The 23,417-nt window shown below is 43.4% G+C and overlaps 2 protein-coding genes across 5 annotated transcripts in view; both read left to right on the top strand.

The window, feature by feature from the left end:
• The first annotated feature begins 443 nt into the window (after window positions 1-443).
• Window positions 444-3,162, top strand: LOC143344188 (uncharacterized). Its single transcript, XM_076770009.1, has 6 exons — window positions 444-935; window positions 1,011-1,176; window positions 1,263-1,480; window positions 1,560-1,727; window positions 1,793-1,971; window positions 2,032-3,162. Exons 1-6 carry the CDS (start codon window positions 826-828, stop codon window positions 2,169-2,171), a joined length of 981 nt encoding a protein of 326 aa, XP_076626124.1. The 5' UTR covers window positions 444-825; the 3' UTR covers window positions 2,172-3,162.
• Window positions 3,163-10,347: 7,185 nt separating this feature from the next.
• Window positions 10,348-23,417, top strand: part of LOC143344187 (protein kinase C-binding protein NELL1) — a 71,403-nt gene continuing 58,333 nt past the window's right edge. For all 4 annotated transcript variants that reach the window (XM_076770008.1, XM_076770007.1, XM_076770006.1 and 1 more), the window contains exon 1: window positions 10,348-12,271. In XM_076770008.1, the coding sequence (XP_076626123.1) occupies window positions 11,950-12,271 (322 nt within the window). In that variant the 5' untranslated portion in view covers window positions 10,348-11,949. The remainder of the gene's footprint in view (window positions 12,272-23,417) is intronic.

Below are 23,417 nucleotides of genomic sequence, written 5' to 3'. Positions count from 1 at the left end.
ACTAGGGCATCGATCTAGGGAAAACGGGTATGCACGCCCCTGTTTACAGCGGTATAGGTTAGGTTTGCTCCATAGAATATTATAATGCTAGAGTTACCTATCGATGCACGTTTCTGGTGTAGAGGGGGCAAAATTCTTATCTAGATATAAATTTCGAGTAATGAATAAAAGATAAACAACTTTGCGTGCGTTGTTTACATCGAACGAATGAAACCTGTAACTGATCGAATAAACCTCGAGAATAGATCATTATATATTTTTATTCGAATAAAATACTGTCGCGAACAGCGACCAATAGGATGAAATAATATTATATTCACCTCTCGTTCTTATGGGACACATTACCGAAAGATAATAAACGTAAAATAATTATGCAAGACCTACATAATTTGCATTATCGTATGCAATCAACAAGCCTTGTATTTACGTCTATACAATGCGATGATTGGACGTGATTTTTACAGAAATGTGTTTGGGTAATTTTCACTGACGTGAAAAATAAAGCATCACTAATTATGAATGTTTCTTACGTTTTTACCATTCCAAATTGTGTAACTTAAAATACTCCGCTGTTAAATTGACACGATACATTATACACTATTGATTCCAGTTTAAAAACACGGATTAGCGAAGCGTAAATTCTTCGACCTTGATAGTGATCTCATGACATAATTCCAAGTTGTGGGTAGAAGTATATGCGATAACGTTTCCGTATCTTTCTGCGTAGTTTGGTTATGTTATGATAGCCCTAAAAATTTTCGATACGGTTTGCTGACATAACCGACAAGTGCCAGATCACGTAAACAAACTTGATTCAATTTTCTCATGGGCTTTATCGACGATGAATTGCAAGAAGTGTCAAAACTTTGTCAAAATGTCGTTGACGGTAGCCGTCTTGTTTCCTGTGTGCGCACAATGGTGCGAGTGGAAATAACGTAAGTTTATTCGTGATAGTACCCTACGTGAATCGAATACACTTTCGTTGATTTTATGTGTTTCCGAATTCACAGAAAAACAAAGTTTAAAACGATCGTTGCGTGCATTCAATTCTCGAAGGATTATCCACGTACGCCGCTGTTAATCGAATTGAAGAGCAAAACTTTGTCTACAAAGTTACTCGATGGTCTAACAGAAGTTTGTGAAAAGGAATGCAAGAAACTGTTAGGCAAAGCTCAAGTGAGAATACTTTAATCTTCCAACTGTAATAAATTCTTCCCCAATATAGAAACCTATTTATGAATATTACATAAATTTTATTACAGGTTTTACCAATATTGAAATTAATTCGTAATTTTATTGATGAGAATCCTTTGATATGCTGTTATGATGAAATTTCAGCATTAAAAAAAATCTTAGGGAATGATGATGAATTAAAATTAAAACAGAAATATTCCAGTATCGGTTTAAAAGTTCAGCAAGGGTTGTATTATTTCAAGGCCAAAATTGAAATACCAGACAATTATCCCACTGCTTGTGTGAAGTGTGTACAAATGACCATACATTTATATTTTTGTAGAGCATTATTTGTTAATTTGTTTAAATTTTTTAAATTCTTTCAGATTAGAAGATGCAGACACAAACTTCCCTCCACTGTTTATTCGGTACTTTCTTGGACAAGGAAGAGAATTAGGTAGGCAGTGTGTAGAGCCACCATTGAAAAAGCAATTGCAAAAGACCCCTTTTGTGCCATCACCGTCCTTAAAGATAGTCACATCTTTTCTTATAAGGTACATGAATCATTATTTGCTCTTAAAGGTTGTTGCTACTTTTTGATCGATTTTCTTTCATCCAGATCAATAAAGACTTTACCACAAGAACATTGTCAGTTGTGCAAAGAATTATGTCTGCCAGCGAATCCAGAAAATGCAGAAACGAACGAAAATGCAGATTTGCACATAGAAAGACTTTACTGTGGTCATTTGTTTCATTTGCAATGTCTTGTGACATTCATGAAGACTCCCCCATTCCATGGTAAGAGAAGTTTCTATCTCGATATTCGTATGTCTGTCTAATTTTCTGGTGTTGTCACAGGGGGTAAAAAGTGTCCAACTTGTGGAAAACGTATCTATCATGACAAGTGGGGTGTAAGTGATAAACTTGCGGAGGATCGTTGGGCACATCATCAAGCGCGGACAAGAGAGCTAGCAGAGGTAGCCGATTTTTTCAACTGAAATGTACATTTCATTGGTATCTCGATGAATTGCGATGTTTTTGCGATAAATGCAACATCGAACCTCAGCTAATGTATCATTATGAGGTTAGACGGGGGGGGGAAAATGATACTGAATTTTTAAGAAATCATTTGTAACTAAACGTGTTGTAAGTAACATTCGGGAATGTATGTTCATAGGCCAGTTAAAGAGATGGCATTTTTAATACCGTAAAGTATACTATAATACACTGAACAGTTTATATTTATATTGCACTTTATAATAACAAATCGCTTAACACGGTGCTAACAATACCATGGCAGTTTCTACTTGTCATTCGTTTCGCTTGCGTTATATTATAATTATTCTATGACGGAATGTTGTATCCGATTTGACAAATTTATTTCAGCAATTGTAAATTCTTTAACCGCCGTGCAATTAATTATTAACGATAATACGAGAGGTACGTAGGTTATGTCGTAAGTTTTGTACATTTTATCTAAATTTGTATTCGAAGCTACTTTTAGAATTTGTTTTGTATTACGCTGATGACGGGTGTGAGTTAGAAAGATGTGTTCAATTAAAATGTTTAAGAAAAGTAATCACGACGTTCGTAATTATCGTGTGTAAAGTACTCGCTGCAACAGAATTTCAAATGATCGGAACAACCTTGGCACGGAGAAAAGCGCATTCTTCGTGCACTGATTTTAGCGCCACACGCGGCGCATTAAATCAGTCGATAATATCGACAACCGGAAGTACAAATGTTGAATCGATTTGTCACTGACTTTCAAGACTGGTTACCTTTAACCTCATAATAAAAAAATGATCAATTTTTACCAAGAACGGAATAAAATAAATTCGAGAAAACATTATTTGTTATATGGAACGTTATTCTAAACGAGGTGTACTTACGATTCTCTTTTACGAGTATAGCAATACATAAAATATATGCGATCGAGACAGTTTATTGTGGTAATTTCGCTAAAATAAAAGAACGAACGTAAAGTGACGTACGTATTTATTTTTATTTTTTAACCGATCCGTTACACTCGTCTGGGATCGATAAGTATTGATCCCGAGAGTATTCTTTATACACGTAACTTTTCCGTGTAATCGATAATCGAAATGCAGTCGATACGGTTCGCGGTGTAACGGAAACGTACGAGGTAAGAGCGCGGGAGGCATATGGCGAGCTTTGTATACATGTACGCAGGTTACTTCGTACATTTGTGACCGTGGTTGTGACATATTGATCCTCCGTACCGACTACGGCGATCCTCTATTTATCTCGGTCCCGTACTAGCTTCTACGGCGCCGTTTGTGTGGACATAATTTTCATTTGTTCTTTAGTCTGTCTTTCCTTACGGTCGGCATTCTTTTCACCAACAATTCCAACAAGGAACGAACAATGCTGCATAGTGTGTTTAGCTGGAGTTAACCAAGAACGGTACAGAAACCTTTTCCTAACAAACTGGCAACTCGAAGACCGTTTATTCGAAAAATATTTTATTGCCCGTATCGACACGGGTTCAGCAGATTCAGAAATAAGTAAGAATTATTTTACGGTATATTTACGATATTATGAGAACTTGGCAGTAATTTTTGTTAAGTGTAAACGACATTTGAATCGATTCATTTCAAAATGGCGCGCTGAATTTTGAACGATTGCTTTTGTCCGAACTATAAAGCACGCATTAGATGTTAGGTGCGTCTTAATTTTGACTCGGTAACTGAAACATCGACGTTATCGACCGTTTTGAGCGACAACTTTTTCTGCGGTTATTTGGAAACGATAGCGTTCGTATTGAGAACACGGCTCTGACAGGCGACAAAGAATCGTTAAACGATATTGATCTAACAATTTCGCCGGCATTAATAAGGCGTACGAGATATTTAACTTGATTAACCGTGGTATATAATTACTTTAACACGATTGGCAAGGTTTTTCGCGTAGATGTACGTACTTAGTTCTGGCAGACAGCCTGTCAGACTAATTCCCAGTTATCGATTCCACGCATACGTGGAAACGCACCGTTGTGTTGCATTCGTAGGGTGGGTGAACTGTGTATTTCTTACACACCAGTTCGCCAAAATATGTTACAGAAAACTACGACTGCAATAAAGATTCCTTATCATTCCAATTTCCAAACGTCTAACGCAAATCACCTAATACGAGTTCCTACCAACTTTCTACACAATTTCCACGAACGTGTTCGCTTGAAATTTAAGTATTATTCCTTGACTGCGTCGAATACAGAATAGGTTAGAACTGAATATCTTAGAAACCTACTATATGTTGCATAATCCGAATTAGTCGGAAATTTTTATTTTTCTATTCGAAGGTAACCTTAATCTCATTTAATTAATTATAGTATTTCAAAAATACTAAATACTTGAATATATTTCTCGAAGAACGATTTACTTTAATAAGAGTTGATATTTATTTACGAACAAAGGTAATGGATATTATTTATTTTTTCCTGATGATCAAGATCACAGGTTTGCGACCTGTTTTCGAGGCTCCCCAGGGGCCACTAAATTTCATACAGCATTAAATGTTGACTGATAGAGTAGTTGCCCTTAATAGCGTGGCCCGCGCACGGCCATCGAAGAATTCGCGATCCCAGTTCGGCGGCCAAATTTTGGAGATCGTCCTTGTGTGTCGACGACGATCTAGCCTCCGGCTGTGCACGTACCAGGGTCGTATTATACACACGATACACCTATAATTGCACGTAGGGCAACTTCGTCGTAACGCTTCGTGGATCGATAACTGGGAAATGGCCGGAAGCCAAGTCCGGCGACGTCGTTTCGAGTTTTGCCGTTGTCACCGTATGGGACCTAACCCCTTTCTTGAATGTCCCACTTGTATCGGTCACCCCCCTCCCCCCACCAGAACGTTAAGCCCCCTTCTTTTCGACTTTCGTTTCGTTCTAGCCGCGAGATTCTCGCTTTTCTTGCCCCTCTTTCTTCATCTCTTCGGGATGAATGAAGGGGCCGACATTAAAGACATTAGATCCGTGCTTGGTGTGTTCTTGCATGCGCGCATGCAAGGTCCACCCACCCCTTAACTCGAAGCGTTCCTTTAAGGGGAACGTCTGGCTGGATACGAACGAAATATAAGGTATCGAGCAGGAGTTAATGCCGGGAGGGGTCTTTGATCAATATTAAGTTTTAATGTAATTCCATCCGCGGGTCGAGAACTCGGCAATTTCGTTAATTTTCTCATGTAACAATGTTCCTCGAGACCGTTTTCGATTTTTGATCAAGTTATTAAATCAAATCTTAACGAATAGCGAAGCAACAGATTGGTCCAATTTTTTTTTCCAGTGTTTGAATATAAGAATTTTCATTAGTCTGTATTTTCATGAAAAGGGGACTATCTCGAGGCACGATAGAGCTGCTTGTTATTAATTATGACAGTCGAATGTGGGTTTAGGGACAGCAGTTTTTTCACCTGCCCCCTCGAGAGCCTATTGTTTGTCTTCTTTTATACGTTCAATCATTGATGTTCGAGTCGTGATCCGGGTTGCGCAATAGACGCAACGCGGGGTGCCATTTATCCCAGCTTCTTTAAATCCTCAAGGGCAGCTTCGGAAAACACCCCCGGGGAAACGGCGATATCGAAATATGATGGTGTGTTTAACCAGCAGGGTGCATCGGGGAATAATATACGCATTGTTTCTTTTTTTCGTCGCTTCCCTCATCGTTTACTTACTACGTTGCAAGGAGGTTACATTTTGCATCGAACCTTTTATTTATAATATTGCGTTAATGGCCCATCAATTATTTTCTATGACAGCACATAGTGAACTCACTTTAAATTCTGATAAAACTGAACAGTTCATACGTGGAATTCGTATAGTGATCGGAGATACAAACTTACAATAAAAATAATAAATCGAAATGTGCCTCGTTGCGACACTATAGCCACAGGCACGGGCAAAAGATCAAAGGTGGCTAAGGATCCGCCGACCTTTCTGCTTCGTAGAAAGTAACCGTAACATTCTAAAGAATCCCCCTCCCCCTCTTTCTTCCTGCTTTGTAGGGAGAATTCCTTATCCTGAAGGATCTGAAAGGCGACGGCTGGCCGCGCGAGTAAAAGAAAGGTGGATCGTGGCGCGTGCCACGCGAAGGGTGACCACACGGAGGATCCTTTATTTTGTGGACGATCGTTCGCATGACACGAGCGTCCACGTATTCCTTTCACCGGGAACAATAGGGTCGTGTCCGAAGGACGTATCACCTCACCAGTCGAGGGTAACGGGCATCGTAAATGATCCATGAACGCAGCTGCGTGTGTCTTTCCACGAACTTTCTTCCTTTAATGTGCAAATCGCCTATCTGGCCACTACCACCGCTACGTTTTCACACCTGAACTCCTACTACGGCCTATACCTCCTCGTTTCTTAGTTTGGCTCACTGCTCCGATCCACCTTTTCACTTTTAGGCAACCACCAAACTCGGCACTCTGACTTCCAAACTGATATTGCAGTTCACCATTTTCTTTCTGAAGCATTACCGAAGTCCTTGCTTCTGAACTGCTACTGTAGTATACATGTAGTTCACCTACTCACGTTCGTTTATTATTGCAGGTATCCTCTTCGCTTCTGAACTACTGCCTTCTGACTTCTGCGCTACTACGTCAATAGTCCATCTTATTTCTGAAGCACAACCGTAGTTCACCTCACTTTTTGCCTATTACTGCGGATGTTCTCGCCTCTGAACTACTATTAGAGTCCACCTACTTTCTTTAAAACGACTATTGTAGACCGCCACCTCGGTTCTGAAGTATTGCTGCAGTCCAACTCCTCGCGTCTGAAGTACTACTGCAGTCGACCTCCTCCCTTCTGAAGTATTACCGTGTAGTTCGTCTTCTCACTTCCGAAGTAGACTCGCGAAAGCGAATAACCGATAGGTAGGTAACTGGTTTAATAAACAATTTGGTTTCTTTAAAGATAAATGCGCGTTCCAATCCCCTACTGAAGTTTGTATACCCATCTGTGCCTGTCTTGCCTCTGTCGAATGAATAATGGATGTCTCAGAGACGAGGTAAGACGGCCAATTAAAAATTAACAGTTCGGCAATGGGGTTCGTACGGGCATGGGTTTGCCCTAAATATATTTCGTAGGGTTTAAAAGACAAACCAACAATTTCAAGAGAAGACATTGAAGACGAAGCTTAGCGTTTGATTGCATCGGACGACGTAAACCGTCGGCCATTGTTGGGGACCTACGCCCCTACGTCTGCTAACACTCCTAACTACGGACATACGGAATTCCCAGTACTCTCCCACCCAAAACATTATCGATTGCTCGTGGGAGAAGATGCCAGCGTACGCGAAGGACCATCCGGAGTGGAAGCATGCGAATGTTGCAATTCCAGAGGGAAAGAAGGGGAAAGGAGGCATATAGAAGAAGGGCCCCAGCGACTCGCGGGGACCCGCAACAACAAGTTGCAACCACCTGGCGAGGGGGCAATGCCGGCCACCCAGTGGCCTCCAGGTGCTCCCGAAACCCCCTGTCTCGTCCCGCATGCCTGCTGGTAACATCAACGTCACCGCTGGCCAGGAAGGACCAGCGACAGGGCAGGCTGATCTTCGAAGAGACGCGGCCAGCATCTCTTTCTCCCTCTCTGCGGAGGGCAACGGTATCGTTCTGGAACACGCGCGAATCAACGTTCCAAAATCGATACGTACATCTGCCGCAACGTAGAGTCTATTGACTCCATCGCCGCGAGCATCTCCAAGGCGACTCAAGGAAGGAACGCGATGCGTCCTGCTTTCCACATTCCGTTTCCACGAAACTCGATGGCCAGAGTAGCCGTTTGCCCGTGGAACCGACGCGACGCGTCGTCTAATAGGTACCATAGAATTTCACGGATCGCTGGAACTATTTCCGCGGCGTTACGCGATGTTTGCACAAACGGGCGGACACCCCGAGGACCTCTGGCTCCTCGGGTATCCGCCTTTCCGTTACGCAATGGATTTTTTGGCTTTTGCTCCGGGGGAAACGGGTGCACTCAGCAGTTGGACCCAGTAATAATGAATTCCACCGTTCTGATGAAATTCTTATTCGGTTGGAATTAGTTTTTCTTTTTTGTTAGTACCAGTTTTTGTAAATTGAGGTAATTGGTATCGAAGGAAATCATTACAGAGATGTTATTTATATTATTTTGGCTTTTAGGTTTGGTGAGGGTTGTAAAATCTCCTACGCCCTTGAAAGAGTCGTTTGAAGAGAGTTATACTATTGCAGAAGGTTTCACAAAATACTTATCCAAAGAAACTTTTCGCATGCATTCCGAAGTGTGTGCCAAGCGAGAGATTCGACAAAAAGGTGCAGTAAATTTTTATGGGCTGCAGTCAGCTCGAAAGAACGAATTATAGCACGCTGCAGTAATAATGCTTTCGAAAGTATGCGTAACGTGTATCGCTAAATATTGCTGCTGTTACTTTTACGCAATAGGTTTCCTGATATTTCAAGTAGTTTGAGAATAATTTAAATTGGCGATCGAGTAATTTCATTGATTATTTTTTGTTTGTGCAAGAAATTTGCTCGACTTCGTGCGCCACCAGTTCCATCATAATTTCTCTATCGATGCACGCTATTAGTTTCCGCGATCGATCCGTGTTACTCGACACCGCCGTTCATGGGACACCATTCATGCACTGGACTGTAAAAGAGAATACGTATCCGTTCATCGACGAAGGAAAACGTGTACTCGGGTATACGCTTAGAAAGAAACAAGCGTAGGCAGCAGGGCTGAGACGATTCAAATAATTTAATGTTTAAATTTCAAACAAAGAGATTAAGTATTTTATAAATACTTTCATACTCTTTCATATTCATTAGATAATTCAGATTACGATCCGTCATTTGGTATAATAAATAAACGAATATTAGTATTTGTCAAAAAGGCTCTTAGCAAATGACTTTTTTTCTCGGGGTTCGTTATAAGCCCCATTGTGTACTTTGCGTAATTTAAAATCGCGTGATCGCCCAAGGGTCAACTCCTCGCAGCATGGTAGTTGATCACCTAGAAAATGTTTATTCAAGCACAGTGGTTAGCATCAATGACCACTTGCTCCAACAATTCATCACGCCCATTTTCATCACCGTCAAATAAATATAAATAAAAGTGAGTCAGTACTTTTATTTGTTTGCATCCTCCATGTGCACGAAGGGTCTTTTTGGGCGCATTTAAAATTTAATAAAACGATTGCATTCGGTCGTACTAACTCGTGTGTACTCGATGCTAATCTAATCTTAACCTTAGAAAAACTGAGCCACGAGTCGTCGCGTTAAAACGATATTGCATAAAAGTTGCGTTACAGTCAGTAAGGTACTTAAACGCATTTTAAATAGACTCGGTTAGTCGGTCATCATTGACACATATTTCTATTGTGTGTCTAATAAGAATTGTAATCTTAGGAATGTCTCCGAGTAAAGAGGTCGTGGGACCACTTTTATTTGACTAGTTCGACCAAAGAGTAAAAAGATAGCTACAGTGTTGGAGCCACGTGGGGGTTGGAGAAAAAACAGAGACATAAATCGAAGGTCGGTACATCTTTCATAAATAATAATTTGCTTATATAACCTTAATTTTCCTACCCTTCGTAAACAGTGCCCTACGTTATTACTCCCACTGTTATTTCAAAACTGATCACCGCAAACACTATCAAAATGGTGAAAGTGTGTTCGAGTTAGTGGTGGATCCGAGCGCAAAGGGTTAAAAACAACTATATTAGAAGTGAATATTTTCTCGAAAAAGTATGAATTGTATCGAGTGTGTTAATTCGTCCATGCGGAGATTAATCGAATATTCGAATACAGAAAAATTCGATAAGAATTTCCAAGCCCTAGTAGGTAGGGTAGAACGTCGAGGGAGAGATAAAGGGAGGGGGTAGAAAGAGGGAGGAAGAGGGTAGGCGGTGTTCGTTGATGGCACAGGTCGCGGGGGTGGTTTCGAGACGTCGCGTTGCGGGGCATCGATTTCGGGCCAGGCCGATGGCATCGGCGGGGTATCGAGGGGGTGTCCCGACGTAGTGGCGAGAGCGCGTCGCGGCGCTGCTGCTGCCACTGGCGGCAAGCCGTTTCCCGAAAGCGTCCGCTTAGCTGGCAGAGCCGCTATCGCCTCTGTTCGCAGCACGTCCTCTCCTCGAAGAGAGGATTCGCCACGAAAGCCGCCTGCGCGAGTTTGGGACGTGCTGAGGAACGCGCCACGGAGGTAACCGAACCAGCACTGCTAGTCCAGCAGTCGCGCGAGGATACCACCTCTAGTATAGACCTGGGGCCTCTGACTGCTAACTGCCTCCGGTGGCTGACTGGCTGCCGTGACACGGCGCCGTCCCCGCGACACGCGCGTGTATCGTCGTACCTAGAGTCAGCCAAGCCAGTCTACGTCCAAGTGTCCACGGCGACGGATCAGCCGGCAGGGTCTCGCACGAGACGGTTTCGTAACCGGGGTATTTTAACCAAGGGAGGGACAACGTAACGGCGAACAGGAGAGAAACACTGAAGGATCAGACACCCGTGGAGGATCGTGGTAACGTCTGTACGGGGCGTGCGGCACGAATGCTCGGTGCAGGCGGATGCGCCGGTGCACCAGCTGCAGCTGCCACTGCCGCTACTACCGCCACTGCTACCAGCACAGTGCTGCTACTGCTGCTGCCGCCACCGCTGGTGCTGCTGCCGCTGGCAGAGCCTCGCAGAGGTGTCCACCTCGTGGCAGTCGACACTTCCTACCGGACGGTGGTAGTGTCCAGGCGCGCTGGACACACGAGCCGCAGCCGGTCGCTGCTGCTGCTGCCGTTGTTCATCGAACGTAAGGATTAAGAGAGGCACGGGCCGTGGAAGGAAGAGACGCAGAAAGAAGAAGGTGGTTGGTGACAAGGTGGTGACGGGTTGTTCGGTGGTTGTTCCTCGGCACGAGAAAAAATTCAAGGACGGAGGAAAAGGGGTCTCGGGAAGGAAAGAGTGCGACGAACCCTTTCCTCCCTTTCACGCGGCACACACTCTCGCGCGTATATACTGACGCGCGCGACGTGTCGCCGGTAATATAGCGTGCGCGCTTTCGTTTAGAGGGTTTCCTTCCCTCCGACGTCGACGCGCCGTAGGAGTGCCGGAATACACGCGGTGGCTCCTCTTCAAAAGTCGAGTTTTCGTCGGGGTGAATTTCGTCTGCTTCCTACTACGCACACCTACTGCTCGCCGCGCAGGGAAAGTCTGACACCGGGGGACAGGATTATCGTTTTCTAGGGTCGTCGTCCTGGCCTCCTTCCGTGCTTAGTGTCCAACTACGTACGCGCCTTGTTTCCTTTTTATCGTCCGATCGGAAAATAAAGGAAGAGATGAACGCCTGTATCCGAGAATAGTAGGAACCGATAACGCGCTCGCGTGTCGCGTACCATAAACAATTCGGTGCGACGTGACGGGCCAACGTTTACACACGGTCGGACTCCGCGGTTGGGAATTGATCCCAATACCCCGTCGATAGACGCCTCGTGTCGCAAAGAGCGAAGCCAGTGTCTGACCATCCCGCAGTCGGTTCGATCGTCGCACGTACGAACAGAGGCAACGAGGCAAACGAGAAGTGGTTTCGGGGGTGTGCTGGTGGTATCGGTGGATCTCGACGGCAGGTCGTGGTGATGCCTCGCAGCAGCGGCTCGTCTGGATCGCTGGGTGTCGTAGGTAAGGACGCCGCAGGTGCAGTCCCGGTTACGTACCAGGGTGTTGCGAGAAGGATACGCTGACGAGTGCAGCCCCCGGTGGCACGGCAGTCGTCGCTCCTGCAGGCCATGTATTACGGTCCGGCAATCGACCGTACCGGCAGCAGCTGCAGTGTCAGCGACCTTCAGCAGCCGCGATCACCACGTCGACGCGGCGCTACGACGACCGGCGTCCCCGAGGACGCCGACGCCGACGAGGAACTCCTGTCCCCGCGACAGGAACCGGCATACGTCGTCCTCAACGTTCGACCGAGGCAGCCCACGGATGTCTGCTGCAGCGCCTCCTGTCACGCGGGTCAAAGGCCAGGCAGAAGACGAGCCGGCGGAAATGCGGTTAGGATATTCCTGCTCGCCACTGCCGCTGCCTTCCTCGCACTCGCCGTCTCTCCTGGTAAGTCCTTTCGTTACCCTGCAATTTAATCGACTTCTGTCCTTCGACCCTCGCCCTTACCGATCACGGGTCCTTTTTAGCATGCATAGCCAGTGTCTTTGCGTTGCCCCTTTGGGTCTGCACTGGTCATAAAATACCTCTTTAGGCGAGGGTTGATTGTCTTGGAAGACTCGAGTCCTTCTTATAGAGAAGAGTCGATCAGACTCGAATCCTTTGATTACCCTACGGTTGGGTCCTCTGCGAACAAGTCCTTTGATTGTCACAGAGGTGACACGACCAGGCCAGAGTTCTTTAATTGATTTTGGAATCGATCGAATGACTCGGGCCTTTTAATAGTCCTAGAGCAGAGTCAACGACACTCGAGTTCCTTAACCCATCTGCACCAGGAAGCGGAATATTCCGCGCGCTACGTCTCGTTATATCACTGGGTGCGGAACAATCGTTGGCGTTGAGTTACTTATATCACCGAATGCGGAGCAATCCATAAATAGTGTGGTAATTGGGGAAAAATGGTTATCGTATTATAGATGAATGATCGTAGGGCTGAGTTTAAACATAGAGTTCTTTAGCTGACCCTCGCTAAGTCAATAGGACTAAAATTCTTTAATTGGTCTAGGGTTGAGACGAAAGATTGGAGTCCTTTACTTAGCACCTATTCTCCGGGAGAATTAGCCTATGATATCCTAGAAATAGACTCCCAACTAACGAAATAGTAGTGGATCTGAATAAAAAATGCCTCTGACTGAATTCACAATGCGTTTCCTTGATAGTAAGTGAACTAGCCTTTTTCACAATTTTTTTTATCAGTACATCTGAATTCTATTCAGAGGCATTCTCTCCAACCCTTCAGCACAGTGGGTTGAATCTTGATAAGTCTTACTCCACTTTCTGCTTCTATTCTACTTTCGGGATTGACGATCGCAATTGTGTTTGGTCGCCACCGATAGGCTAACCAAGCGTGATTATTGGACATCGGAGATACATAGTAGACACAAAATAATGGTGGGTGGAATCGGACCTAGTTCCGACGAGACTAGTTGGCCCGCTTCTTGTGCATGTTCTATCTTTCCATCTTGTAGGAAGCAACTCTTTTAAGTAACCTCCGATAGGCTAACCATGCGTGACCATTGGGCGCTGGTCAGATAAGACTTTACAGTAGATACGAAGCAACGGTGGGTGGTATTGAACCTACTTTCGAGAAGACTTATTCTTCTTACATCTATCGTATCTTTTCATTTCGTAACGAGCAATTGTTTTTGGTAGCCTCTGATAGACTAATCAAGCTCCAATAGACTCTAGCTTTCGTTCCATGGATGGTAATCAGCCTAGTTTTGACGAGATCCGTTTTAATTCTTGTTTCACTTTGATCATATCCTTCGATTTGTTGATTTTACAACGAGGAATTGTTTTCAGTTGCATTTGGTTGATTAATCTAGCGACGCTGAGTTAAATGAGTCCTAGACACGAGACAATGCTGGATAGTGTCAGACCTAGTTTCGAAAACACTCCACTCCTTGCTTCTGCTCTAGCTTTCGATTTGCAGTATCCAATTGTTTTTCGTCATCTCCGATAGACACTGAGTTAAATGAGTTTTAGAAATAGATCTGAATCGATAGCAATAGTGAATCTACGTTTCAACAAGACTTGTTCTACTTCTGGATTCAATAATACCCTTCGAATCGTTGAGTTTGTACTTAGAACATTGCTCTTACTCGTCTGTGATACGTGAACCCAAGCTGACTAATAGATGCCTCAGCTATCTTTTACGAAACTTATTTTAATTCTCCTTTCAAACACGAAACAATGGCGGATTATATTGGTCTAGTCACAATGTGGCTATACCAATTCTCTCTTCGATCCTGTTCTGCCTTCTGAATCCTTGTTCACTTTTTTTAACTCGTGATTCTACCTCAAAAAATTATGCTAACGATTGTAGCGTGTTCAGTAGACGCTGGGTGTGTCGTGGGCCGACCATCGGTCAAACACCTGCGTCCACCTATTCTTTCGAGAGAACATCTCCAAGATTGTGGCGAGACATGTCGAGCTGTAATTGCCGAGCTTCCTTTTTCTCCATGAAATTACCCTTCTATGGAAATTTCTCGGGGTTCTGTCTTCGCGAGAGTGCGAGGAACGCTCGGCCCGATCGAAACGCGAAAAGTAAACATCGAGCTTTCCTCCTCGTTGCGAAAATAAGAAGAATATTCACGGGCGTGCTGGCGATGAGGCGCCTGCAACGTGTTCACTCAAGCATGCAGATACGTGTATTATTAAAATGCTGCTCTGTTTCGCGATTCGCGCGTCGCCTCTCTTCCCTTCCCCCGCCCCCTCACCACGATGTCCTTTGATGTTTCTTCTTTTCGATTCGACGGAACGTACGTCCATTTTTTGCAAAGGGTAGGTATCGGGGATGCATGAAGAGATAAATGAGGAGAAAGACACGCGGGGACGCTAATTGCGGACGATTTGGCGCTTTGGAACTATGTAGGTGTGCATTCAGCTTTTTAGGTCGGCTTCTTTTCGTAGAACAGTCAAGTGGCAAGTCTGACAGTAACCATATGACGCATTGCGTCAAAATCCAGTGTCGGGGAAACTGTTGCGCGAGATTCGGTCTGCCCGTTGCTAATCAATTTTTACAAATCACTGAACCGTCCGTAATTCCCTTGTTTTTTATTTTAAGGAAAGGGTGATAGAGAATTGTCAATTTTTGGCTACTTTACTATTACCGTTACGCCCAACCTCTGTACGTAATTCATACCTAAATCAGTTTCATCGCCCAACACGCGAATGAAATTTGCAAAATCAATGGTAGACTATCGACCATGACACACATAAAGGCTACCGACAAACTAGGTTCAGCGAAAAATGAAAAGACACAGTATGAAAAATAAAACCATCTGCAAGGTTTAGAAAGATTCAACGACGGTCACGTGAGCTTTAATCATTTAACAGTCGCGCCCGAGTTAACTCAGGCAACATGGTCGTCGGATAAACAAGTGAAATCATGCTTAAAATTATACGCCAAATAAACAAGCGAAATTATTTTGACTCGGACAATATGGATTGCAACGAAAGATGTGAAACAAAATTGATCGCAGAAATTTTTGTAAAATATTCGTTTCTTAAATCGTACGTGCACCGCGTAACAACTGAGAAACTATGTTCACGTAAAAAATTGTTCGCTGAGATAAGAATTTTGCCCGCCGTGATACGAAGTCGTTAAACGATAGCGACGAGCAAAAGACACGAAACAAAAATTTCGAGCAACCCGTTCACCCGGTTGCAACGTATACTTGCAACACCACCGTGTAACCGAACAACTATTAATAGTGGCGCAAAAATATTTCTCGCCGCGTTTATCATTCAAATTCCGCTCCATGGTCGAACGTGCCCACAGGCACCCCGCGTCTCCGACAACACGGAAACGCCGCGTCAAAGAAGAAGACGAAAAAGAAAAAATGGTATTTTCTGTTGGAACACCTTTGTCCCTTCTCCCCACCCTTGTTCGTGTTTTCCTTTCCCTCCCCCACCCCGCGTTTCGTGGCTGTCTCGTTCCGGTCGAAACGTGGCTGACTCGTTCCGGTCGAAACGTGGCGTGTGGCCCGTAGACATCGCCGAGCCGCACCCACGCACGCTATTTATCTCGTCGTCTGCCGAAGCCAAGTGTATTTTTTCGCATACCACTCCTCCTCCTCCCCGCCACCCTTCGCGCGGCCTCAGTTTTCTTCGCCCCACCGTGTCGGACGTTTCAGTCCGTCTTTCTTCTATTCGTCTATCCGTCTATTTCTATCCCCGATCCCCGCGTTCCTCTTCTTTTCTGTTTCGGCCAACGTGCCCCCTCCCGTTCGTCCGCCTTTTTCCACGATTTACAAGGAAACAGGCAGACGCAACGACCGAATCGTATCGGAGGGAACGGTGGTGCCACTTCTTAAATTTAGATATTTTCGAGGAGGAACCTAACGGGTCTCCCTCTCGTCGCGCGCTGGGGTCGAGCAATTGCGCCGATCGGCATAGGTTTTGCGTCGTTTTCTAAATACTTTTTTCCTGGAGTTCTCGAGGCAAGCCTTCGAGACCTTTGTTCGTCGAGATATCGGGATCGTACGACGGTTTTAACGCGTGAATTTTCTGATTACTGAACGTCGATTGCTCCGTGATTCGGGAAATGTAGAGTACGAGCGTAATAAATTGGTTGTTCGAGGTCACCGACGATCTGCACCCCGAAAAATTTAAATAATTCCCTATCTTCATTTAGAACGGACACAGCGTGGTCCGTTTGCTAGAATCATCCTGTACAGTATACAAGCCATCGATCATCGAGTTTAGATATCTATAGTTACACGTGTTGGAGCCTTTAAAAAGATCTTTGTCCCCGTCGAAGACTAAATCGTTCATAAATCTTGGGTAGAATTCACCAGTCTGCGTGTGGTCGCAAACTATAAATAGTTCCCGGTTCCCTTTCATATTCCTTCGTGTTTTCTATTAGCATTGCGTAATCAAAGCATGCCGATTATTCCGGGGTGTCGGCGTTGCATGAGCCTCCCTTCAAACACGAGTAAATGCGGACTTCTAAGAAAAACCTAGGATTTCTATGAGAGACCGAACATTCGACGGCCATAATTCTTTCTCACCGAGGGTGAGTCAGAGACCATCACAGTTCCCCTGTTTCCCATCTTTCCAGACACGATTTTACTTTATCGTAAATTAGATCGCGCGCCTTCTACGCTAGATCGATACCTATTTGTCACGTACTTCCCACCCGATTCGATCTGCTCTCCTGTATTTTTCTACGTGAAACACAATTAGCCCCTTCTAACTCAGCCTTAACGACTACAACCCCTGAGCTTTAGGGGCTCCTCGAAAGCACAAAGTTACTAATAATGCAATTTAACCAATTCAGCCTTTAAAAACATTTTACTAGGAAGATTATATATTTCATAATTTTATTAACACCGTAGACATATTGAAGAGAAAAGATTATATAAAGTTATTTTAAGGTTTTTAAACGTATCTATGTGTATAGGATGGATTAAATCAGAGTAACAAGATAGATCGGATGTCGAAATTTATTGGCGGCATTGCGACAGAATGTTTATCTATTCATCGATTTGAATCGAAAGGCAGACTTATATCGTTTCGACAAATGGGTCATAAAATTTACTGTAAGTTGCTTCGAATCGTACGGACAAACCTCCATTGTTTCTACGAATGGATCATAAAATTCATGGTTGGTAAATTTCATAATTCAGGAGGAAAATAACAATAATGGAAATATATAATACTCATTTTTATACTTGGGAATAAAATCAGTTCAGTAAAGATTTAGTAAAATGGTTTAGAAATAAAAAGAAAAACAAATTACAATTTTATTCCTGAAGGAAATTTAAAAAACAAGCTGTGAAGGATTCTCCGTCGCGATTGATCCTGATATATCGAACGATTCGAGAATAACTCGAACGAGAGTCGATGTTCGATTGCCAGGGACGATATAATCGCGGGTAAAACCGTTTATTTATCGGGCCGTTTGTCGCCGCGGTGTTAAAATAACGTTCGTCGCGGCGAGTGACGATAATTCAGCCGATTTTTCCGCGGCGACACTGTCGTTACGTACGGCGGGCCGTGAAACGTTAAAATGGAACAAAGTTTACGCACCTCGGCGCTCTCGATTCTTCTCGGGGTGCTCCGGCACCGCAGTTGTTTTGCGTCCATCATTCTGAAAAGTTTATCGCGGCCCGTTTCTCGGCCGCCAAAACTCGGCGCGACCGCGGGGCGACGCGGAAGATTCTGTTTTTCCACGCGAGAACGTTAATGGAGACTACGTATTTTGGGACAACCTGTATATTTTCATTATATTTACAAGCATGCTTTTTTAAACATTATATTTACGAGGATATTCGCCCCACGATTCGAACGTCTACTTCGCACGTTTTTACTGTTATAACCTAGCATTCCTCTTTAGTCAATCCGACTAATTTACGCTCAAAATTCACTATTTATCATTTAATATAGAAAATCGAATTACTTGTAATTTCTAGCCTAGTTCAGGTTATAAATACTTTTTTTAAGGGCTTACTACGTATTTTGAGACGTCTTGTATGTTTTTAATTTATCTACAGTTATATTTTTTTTTTATTTTCCCTATGTCTATCGTTATAGAATATCGTTTTTCGTTTTTTGTATTTTATACAATTTATTTCCCATTATTTGATAGGTTCTATTTTTCCACAAACTTTTCCAAGAATATTATCCCAATAAAATTGTTGCAAATATATATTTTCCTTAATTGTTCGACGATTCTTTGCCTCATTTTCCAAATTATGATATTTGCTTCGTTCTCCAGACACGATATTCTACGATTATACTGAACACCTAATAGGAAGCTTCATGCAAAGTGCTGGGTGTCATTAACCTCTTCAGGGACGAGTTGTCTTGTTTGAAATAAACAAAAATTGAAACTGGTACTGACACGCGACATCTATCAACTCTGCGACGGCACAGCTGTCCCATATCGTTGTGAAATTCAATTATAAACGATTATTTATCATTCTAATTCGTGATAAATCAATAATCCAGGAATATTCGAAATATAGAATTTCTTTTTCTTTTTTTAAATAGACATATTAAAATACTTAATTTAATATGTAAAAAATGGCTATCGTTCCTTTATGTTAATTAAAATCACCGTTAATAGATTTAGTTACTTTGTTGTACTCTGTGGCGAATTATTACTTCAAAATTGATCAGTATTTTCTGAATGTTGTGTTACGAAATACGTTATGAAACAAGAAAAACAATTTTTGCATGGAAAAATATTTTTTTATACTTAGAACGCGTCCTATAAATTCAACACTGGCGCCTCGAAGTATCCAATAATATCGAGACGCTTACACAACCTACAGTGTAAAACAACAAAGCAACAATAATGTAAGCTTTTACAAACATTTCTTTAGTGTGAAATCATAATAACGTGAAAGAGAGTTAATTTTGTTAGATAAAACCTATTACATATCTACGCTAAACAATATCTTTGTATCGTTTATCGTTTTAATACGCGTTGTAAAACATTTGGCACTATAAAATGTAATTTTTATTTTTATTTAACGAGTTACGAATTGTTTTCTTATTCGATATCTGAAGTTTGCATTTGGATAGGGATTTTAACCACGTCTGAAAGACACGTAAGACCTTGAAGAGGCTAGGCGTTTCCGCGGAAACAACAAATGTTCGTTGTTCTTGCACTTTTAGCGACACGTTTAAGGGCCCTCTTTGTGCACGGCTAGGCGCCAGACCAGCCAATGGGGCTGGTTTATTGCAATGGTTCGCACATTTACAGTATGATCATTGTACTCTTCCGTCGTTTGTACCTCCGTTCCGTGCAAAATGGGTGCCACTGAATAAATGAACGAGCATAATAATTCACTCAGCAATAATAGACGCGATTAGATACGAGCCTGGAGTGTGAATGAGACTTAATTCCAGGCCGACAAGTCTTCGAGACGTTTATCGCGCTGCGATTTTTACGATGGCCGACAACGTTAGCTCCGGACCTTAATTACATTATTGCAGGGATCAAAATTTGCAATTCTCGCATTGGTTTCTTTATTTATACCTAAAAAATGTAACATCAAGCGAGGAAATTAATTGAGAAAACTAAAATCGCGGCGAGGTAAATCGATAGAAAATGTAAATCGATTATAAAATTTCTGTCGGGCGGTATGAAAGCGCGTAACTTTTCCTCGTGGCGCAAAAGGGGGACTACTTTCTCTGAAAGGGAACATATTCTCGTACCTGTCACCGCGGTTTTCATTCTGTCCGAAGGGATCCGTTTTTTTTTTCCATTGTCGTCCCGTTCAGGCCGCCTCTGAACTGGTTTCAAAATAATAAAGGGCAACCCTTCTCCCCCCTCCACCTTGCACAAAAGAGTGACCCAAATTCAGGACCTGGATTCGTAAGGTTACACGCGACCTCGAAACGTGAACCCAGGAAAAACAAAATCCAGAAATTTTAACCTACAAGCGATGGAAATTGAACGCGTGGTCTTAGGGGGTCAAGGTCATCTCAGGGACATTCGCGTATCTCTTCAAATGGAATGCATGTCTCTTATTTAATTGCTCGACACTATATTCGCCAAATTATCTGTACAGAAAATTCTCCATAGATTGTTATTCGCGTCTAGATGCCTTTCTTAAGACCAGAATCATTTTGTGCACCCAAAAAATACTACGTCAATTATTATTCTCGAAAGATATGTCCCTGTTGAAAAGATTGAGGCATTAGTGCGTCCCGAAATAGCTTCTGTTCGTTCATCCACGACGTTGCTCTATTCTGTGTCCCCAAAAATCTTCCACCCCAATTTGCACCGCGTTGCTTATCAACGAAATCGTATTCCACCGTTCCAATTAGCCAGTGATTCACGCACAAATGGCCTTGAACCTCCTATCCGCGCCGTCATTAATTAAATGACGCGAACCGCGGGTGGGGAGGAAGAAACGCGTAGGGTAGATATGCAAGAACGATGTCGAGCGAACGCAGACACCTGCGAGCGGGAATAGTCGCTGGAAGTTACGAAAAAGAGAGAAAAAAATGGTCGAAAAAAAGGGCAATATAGGCGGCAGCTAGGTCCGGTATATGACAGCTGCTGTCACGGGTGGTGCTTTGACCATGTGCTCGGTGCACGCTCAGTATTACCAACACCCCCGTTTGGTACGTCACGAGAGCTAGCGCGGGGCGTGAGCCTATGGTGAAATCGACGAATCCTGCGCCTATGGTTATCGATTTCTTCGTTCAATTGATTTCGTGGTCGACGACCGGGGGTTCCCCGTAAATATTATTATTTTTCCTCGACGGATACGTGTCTTTGGTAACGTTACTTATGAGAACATTGTGCCCGTTTTACCGCACATGGTCCTGTTCAGGGAAAGAACCATAATATCCGTAATAAAATACTAGCATTATTTTAGACAGCCATTACTATGAAAGGGTGAACTGGTCTAGAATTACTTAACAATTCCATAGCTGAAGCTAAAACTACATAGGCGCAGGAAACGCTAATCAGAATAAGAATTCAGACCCCAATTTCTACTCTAATATTTAAGAATTCATCGCGTATTTCCCAGGTCACGATCAAAACACCAAACACGTAGCCTGCAATAATCTCGAAAATGAGAATTGCAAATTCTACTCGAATGGAATAATGCAAGAGAGAACAATAGCACGAGGCAAAGCAGGTCTAATGGTCGAGAAACACAAGTATACTCGGGCTCGCAAGAAATACGAGTCCAATGACCACGCTATAGTGGGAAGATATTTCAAACTTACACAGAAGCGTAGGTGCAATTGTAATTAGTCCGATATAACAAAGTATAAAGGTCAGGGAAAGCACGTAGAAATGTCAGGAACGATGCCCGCGAGTGAATTTAGAGGATCATCCTAAGCGATAGGTGGAAGTAACATTTAGATCGAAGACGAACTGTGAACAATCGAGGTCGAGCTGAGAGCAAACTTTGGACTTTCTGGGGACTCGACTCGAGACGGAGACGGATAACTGTCCATTTCGTAATTGCTAGGCCTCCCGTAGGAGACACAGATGCGCATAGATATCGGCCCGCAACCCTCCTACCAGTCTCCTGGATACCGTGCAATTGGAATTTGTTGTACAGGACTGTCCACAAGTAGTTTCGCTGAATACATTATACTCATCACCTAACGACAACTAAGCTGCATACGAATTTAAGATTCAACCATGTTTTATTCAGTAACGTTCAAGCTGGGTCAAGAATCCTGATAGACAGAAAGGACTCCATGATCGGCAGTGTTTGTTTAAATTTATTCAGAGGTCTAGGTAGCTCGTATGATGAATAGATTAGGATTTGGTCAAGATTCTAGATGGATACATGCACTTATCATAAGCAGAATAGGTAGAAATTTAATTTACTGATATGTAATTCGATAGCACCCAGTTCTGACTGGATCAAGAATCTCGAATTCTCTCAGAGGACATCGTTCCTGGATGTTCCTGTACAGTCTGCACAAATTTGGTCAAGGTTGTAGGTGGTACCTAGTGATCCTAGCGTAATATCACCTAGAAAATTAGTTTAAAACACTGACACGACACTGACCAGGTCAAGAATCCTCATAGTCCCAGAGGGCCTAGTCCACAAATGGTTTCTGTTCTACCTTTGGATAGGGTCCTAGGTGGCTTATTCTAATATTGTATCATCTAAAGACCTGGTTAAAAATTGAATAACATAGTGTCTGGAATGACTTGACGCTGACTGGGTCAAGAATCCTGAAATGGTCAGGGTACATTGGTTATGAACGGTGCTGTACTGGCGATTCAGATGCGGTCGCGATTCTAGGTGGCCATGCGATCGTGGCGTAGCTGAAGTTGCTGGTGGTGGTGGTGATGGTGGCAGTGCTTCCGGTGGCGGTAGTGGGGGGCGCTTCGACTGGTCGTTCTGGGAGGGTTGCATAATACACCGACCATCGAGCTGCCAGGGCGTTGACTTTGCACGGCGTTACGTTTCTTACGCTTAGCTTCTCCCCCATTGCTAATATCGGTCCCCGTGGCTCGTCTTTTCGCATGAACCCTCGGATTACTCGCGAGGCACTCGCTGCGCCGTGCTTTTTCTTTGATTACCCCGCGACAATTGTAAAGTAGGGCTTCGTGGTGGTAGTTGGATCGCGCTCGGTGGAGAATTGTGCGCGATCAAGTTGGTGAAATAGGCGGACGTAAATGTCGTTTACGTCTTCCGCGACGATTTTCATTGTACCGCGTGATTTGTGCGTCTGGGTTGGGCGCTAGTCTGAGAGAAAACGGAAGTGTCGATGAGGTACATCGTTGTAACGTTGCCTTTCGTGTGTTCTTCAACGAGGACATCATGTAATTGGCAATAATGATGATATTCGTGCTCGAAGGTGCAAGCTTGGGGGTTGCTTCCACCCCATTCGTCTAACATTCTTTAAAACTCGCTTTGCATGCTAAATTTTACATATACTAGACATAAGAATTGGGTAATGATCCCTGCAAGTGATTTGAGGCTGACAGACCACCTTACTCAATTTTAGTATTTATTGTAATGTCTTTGTTTCGTCGAAATGATATTATTTGTTATTCTGTCCAGCATAATAAGCGGTTATTTCAATGGTAATG

This window comes from Colletes latitarsis, chromosome 7, assembly GCF_051014445.1.
Source record: "Colletes latitarsis isolate SP2378_abdomen chromosome 7, iyColLati1, whole genome shotgun sequence".
NCBI lineage: Eukaryota > Metazoa > Arthropoda > Insecta > Hymenoptera > Colletidae > Colletes > Colletes latitarsis.
Note: the sequence above shows the minus strand (reverse complement) of the source record. Positions and strands in the feature narration are given on the sequence as shown.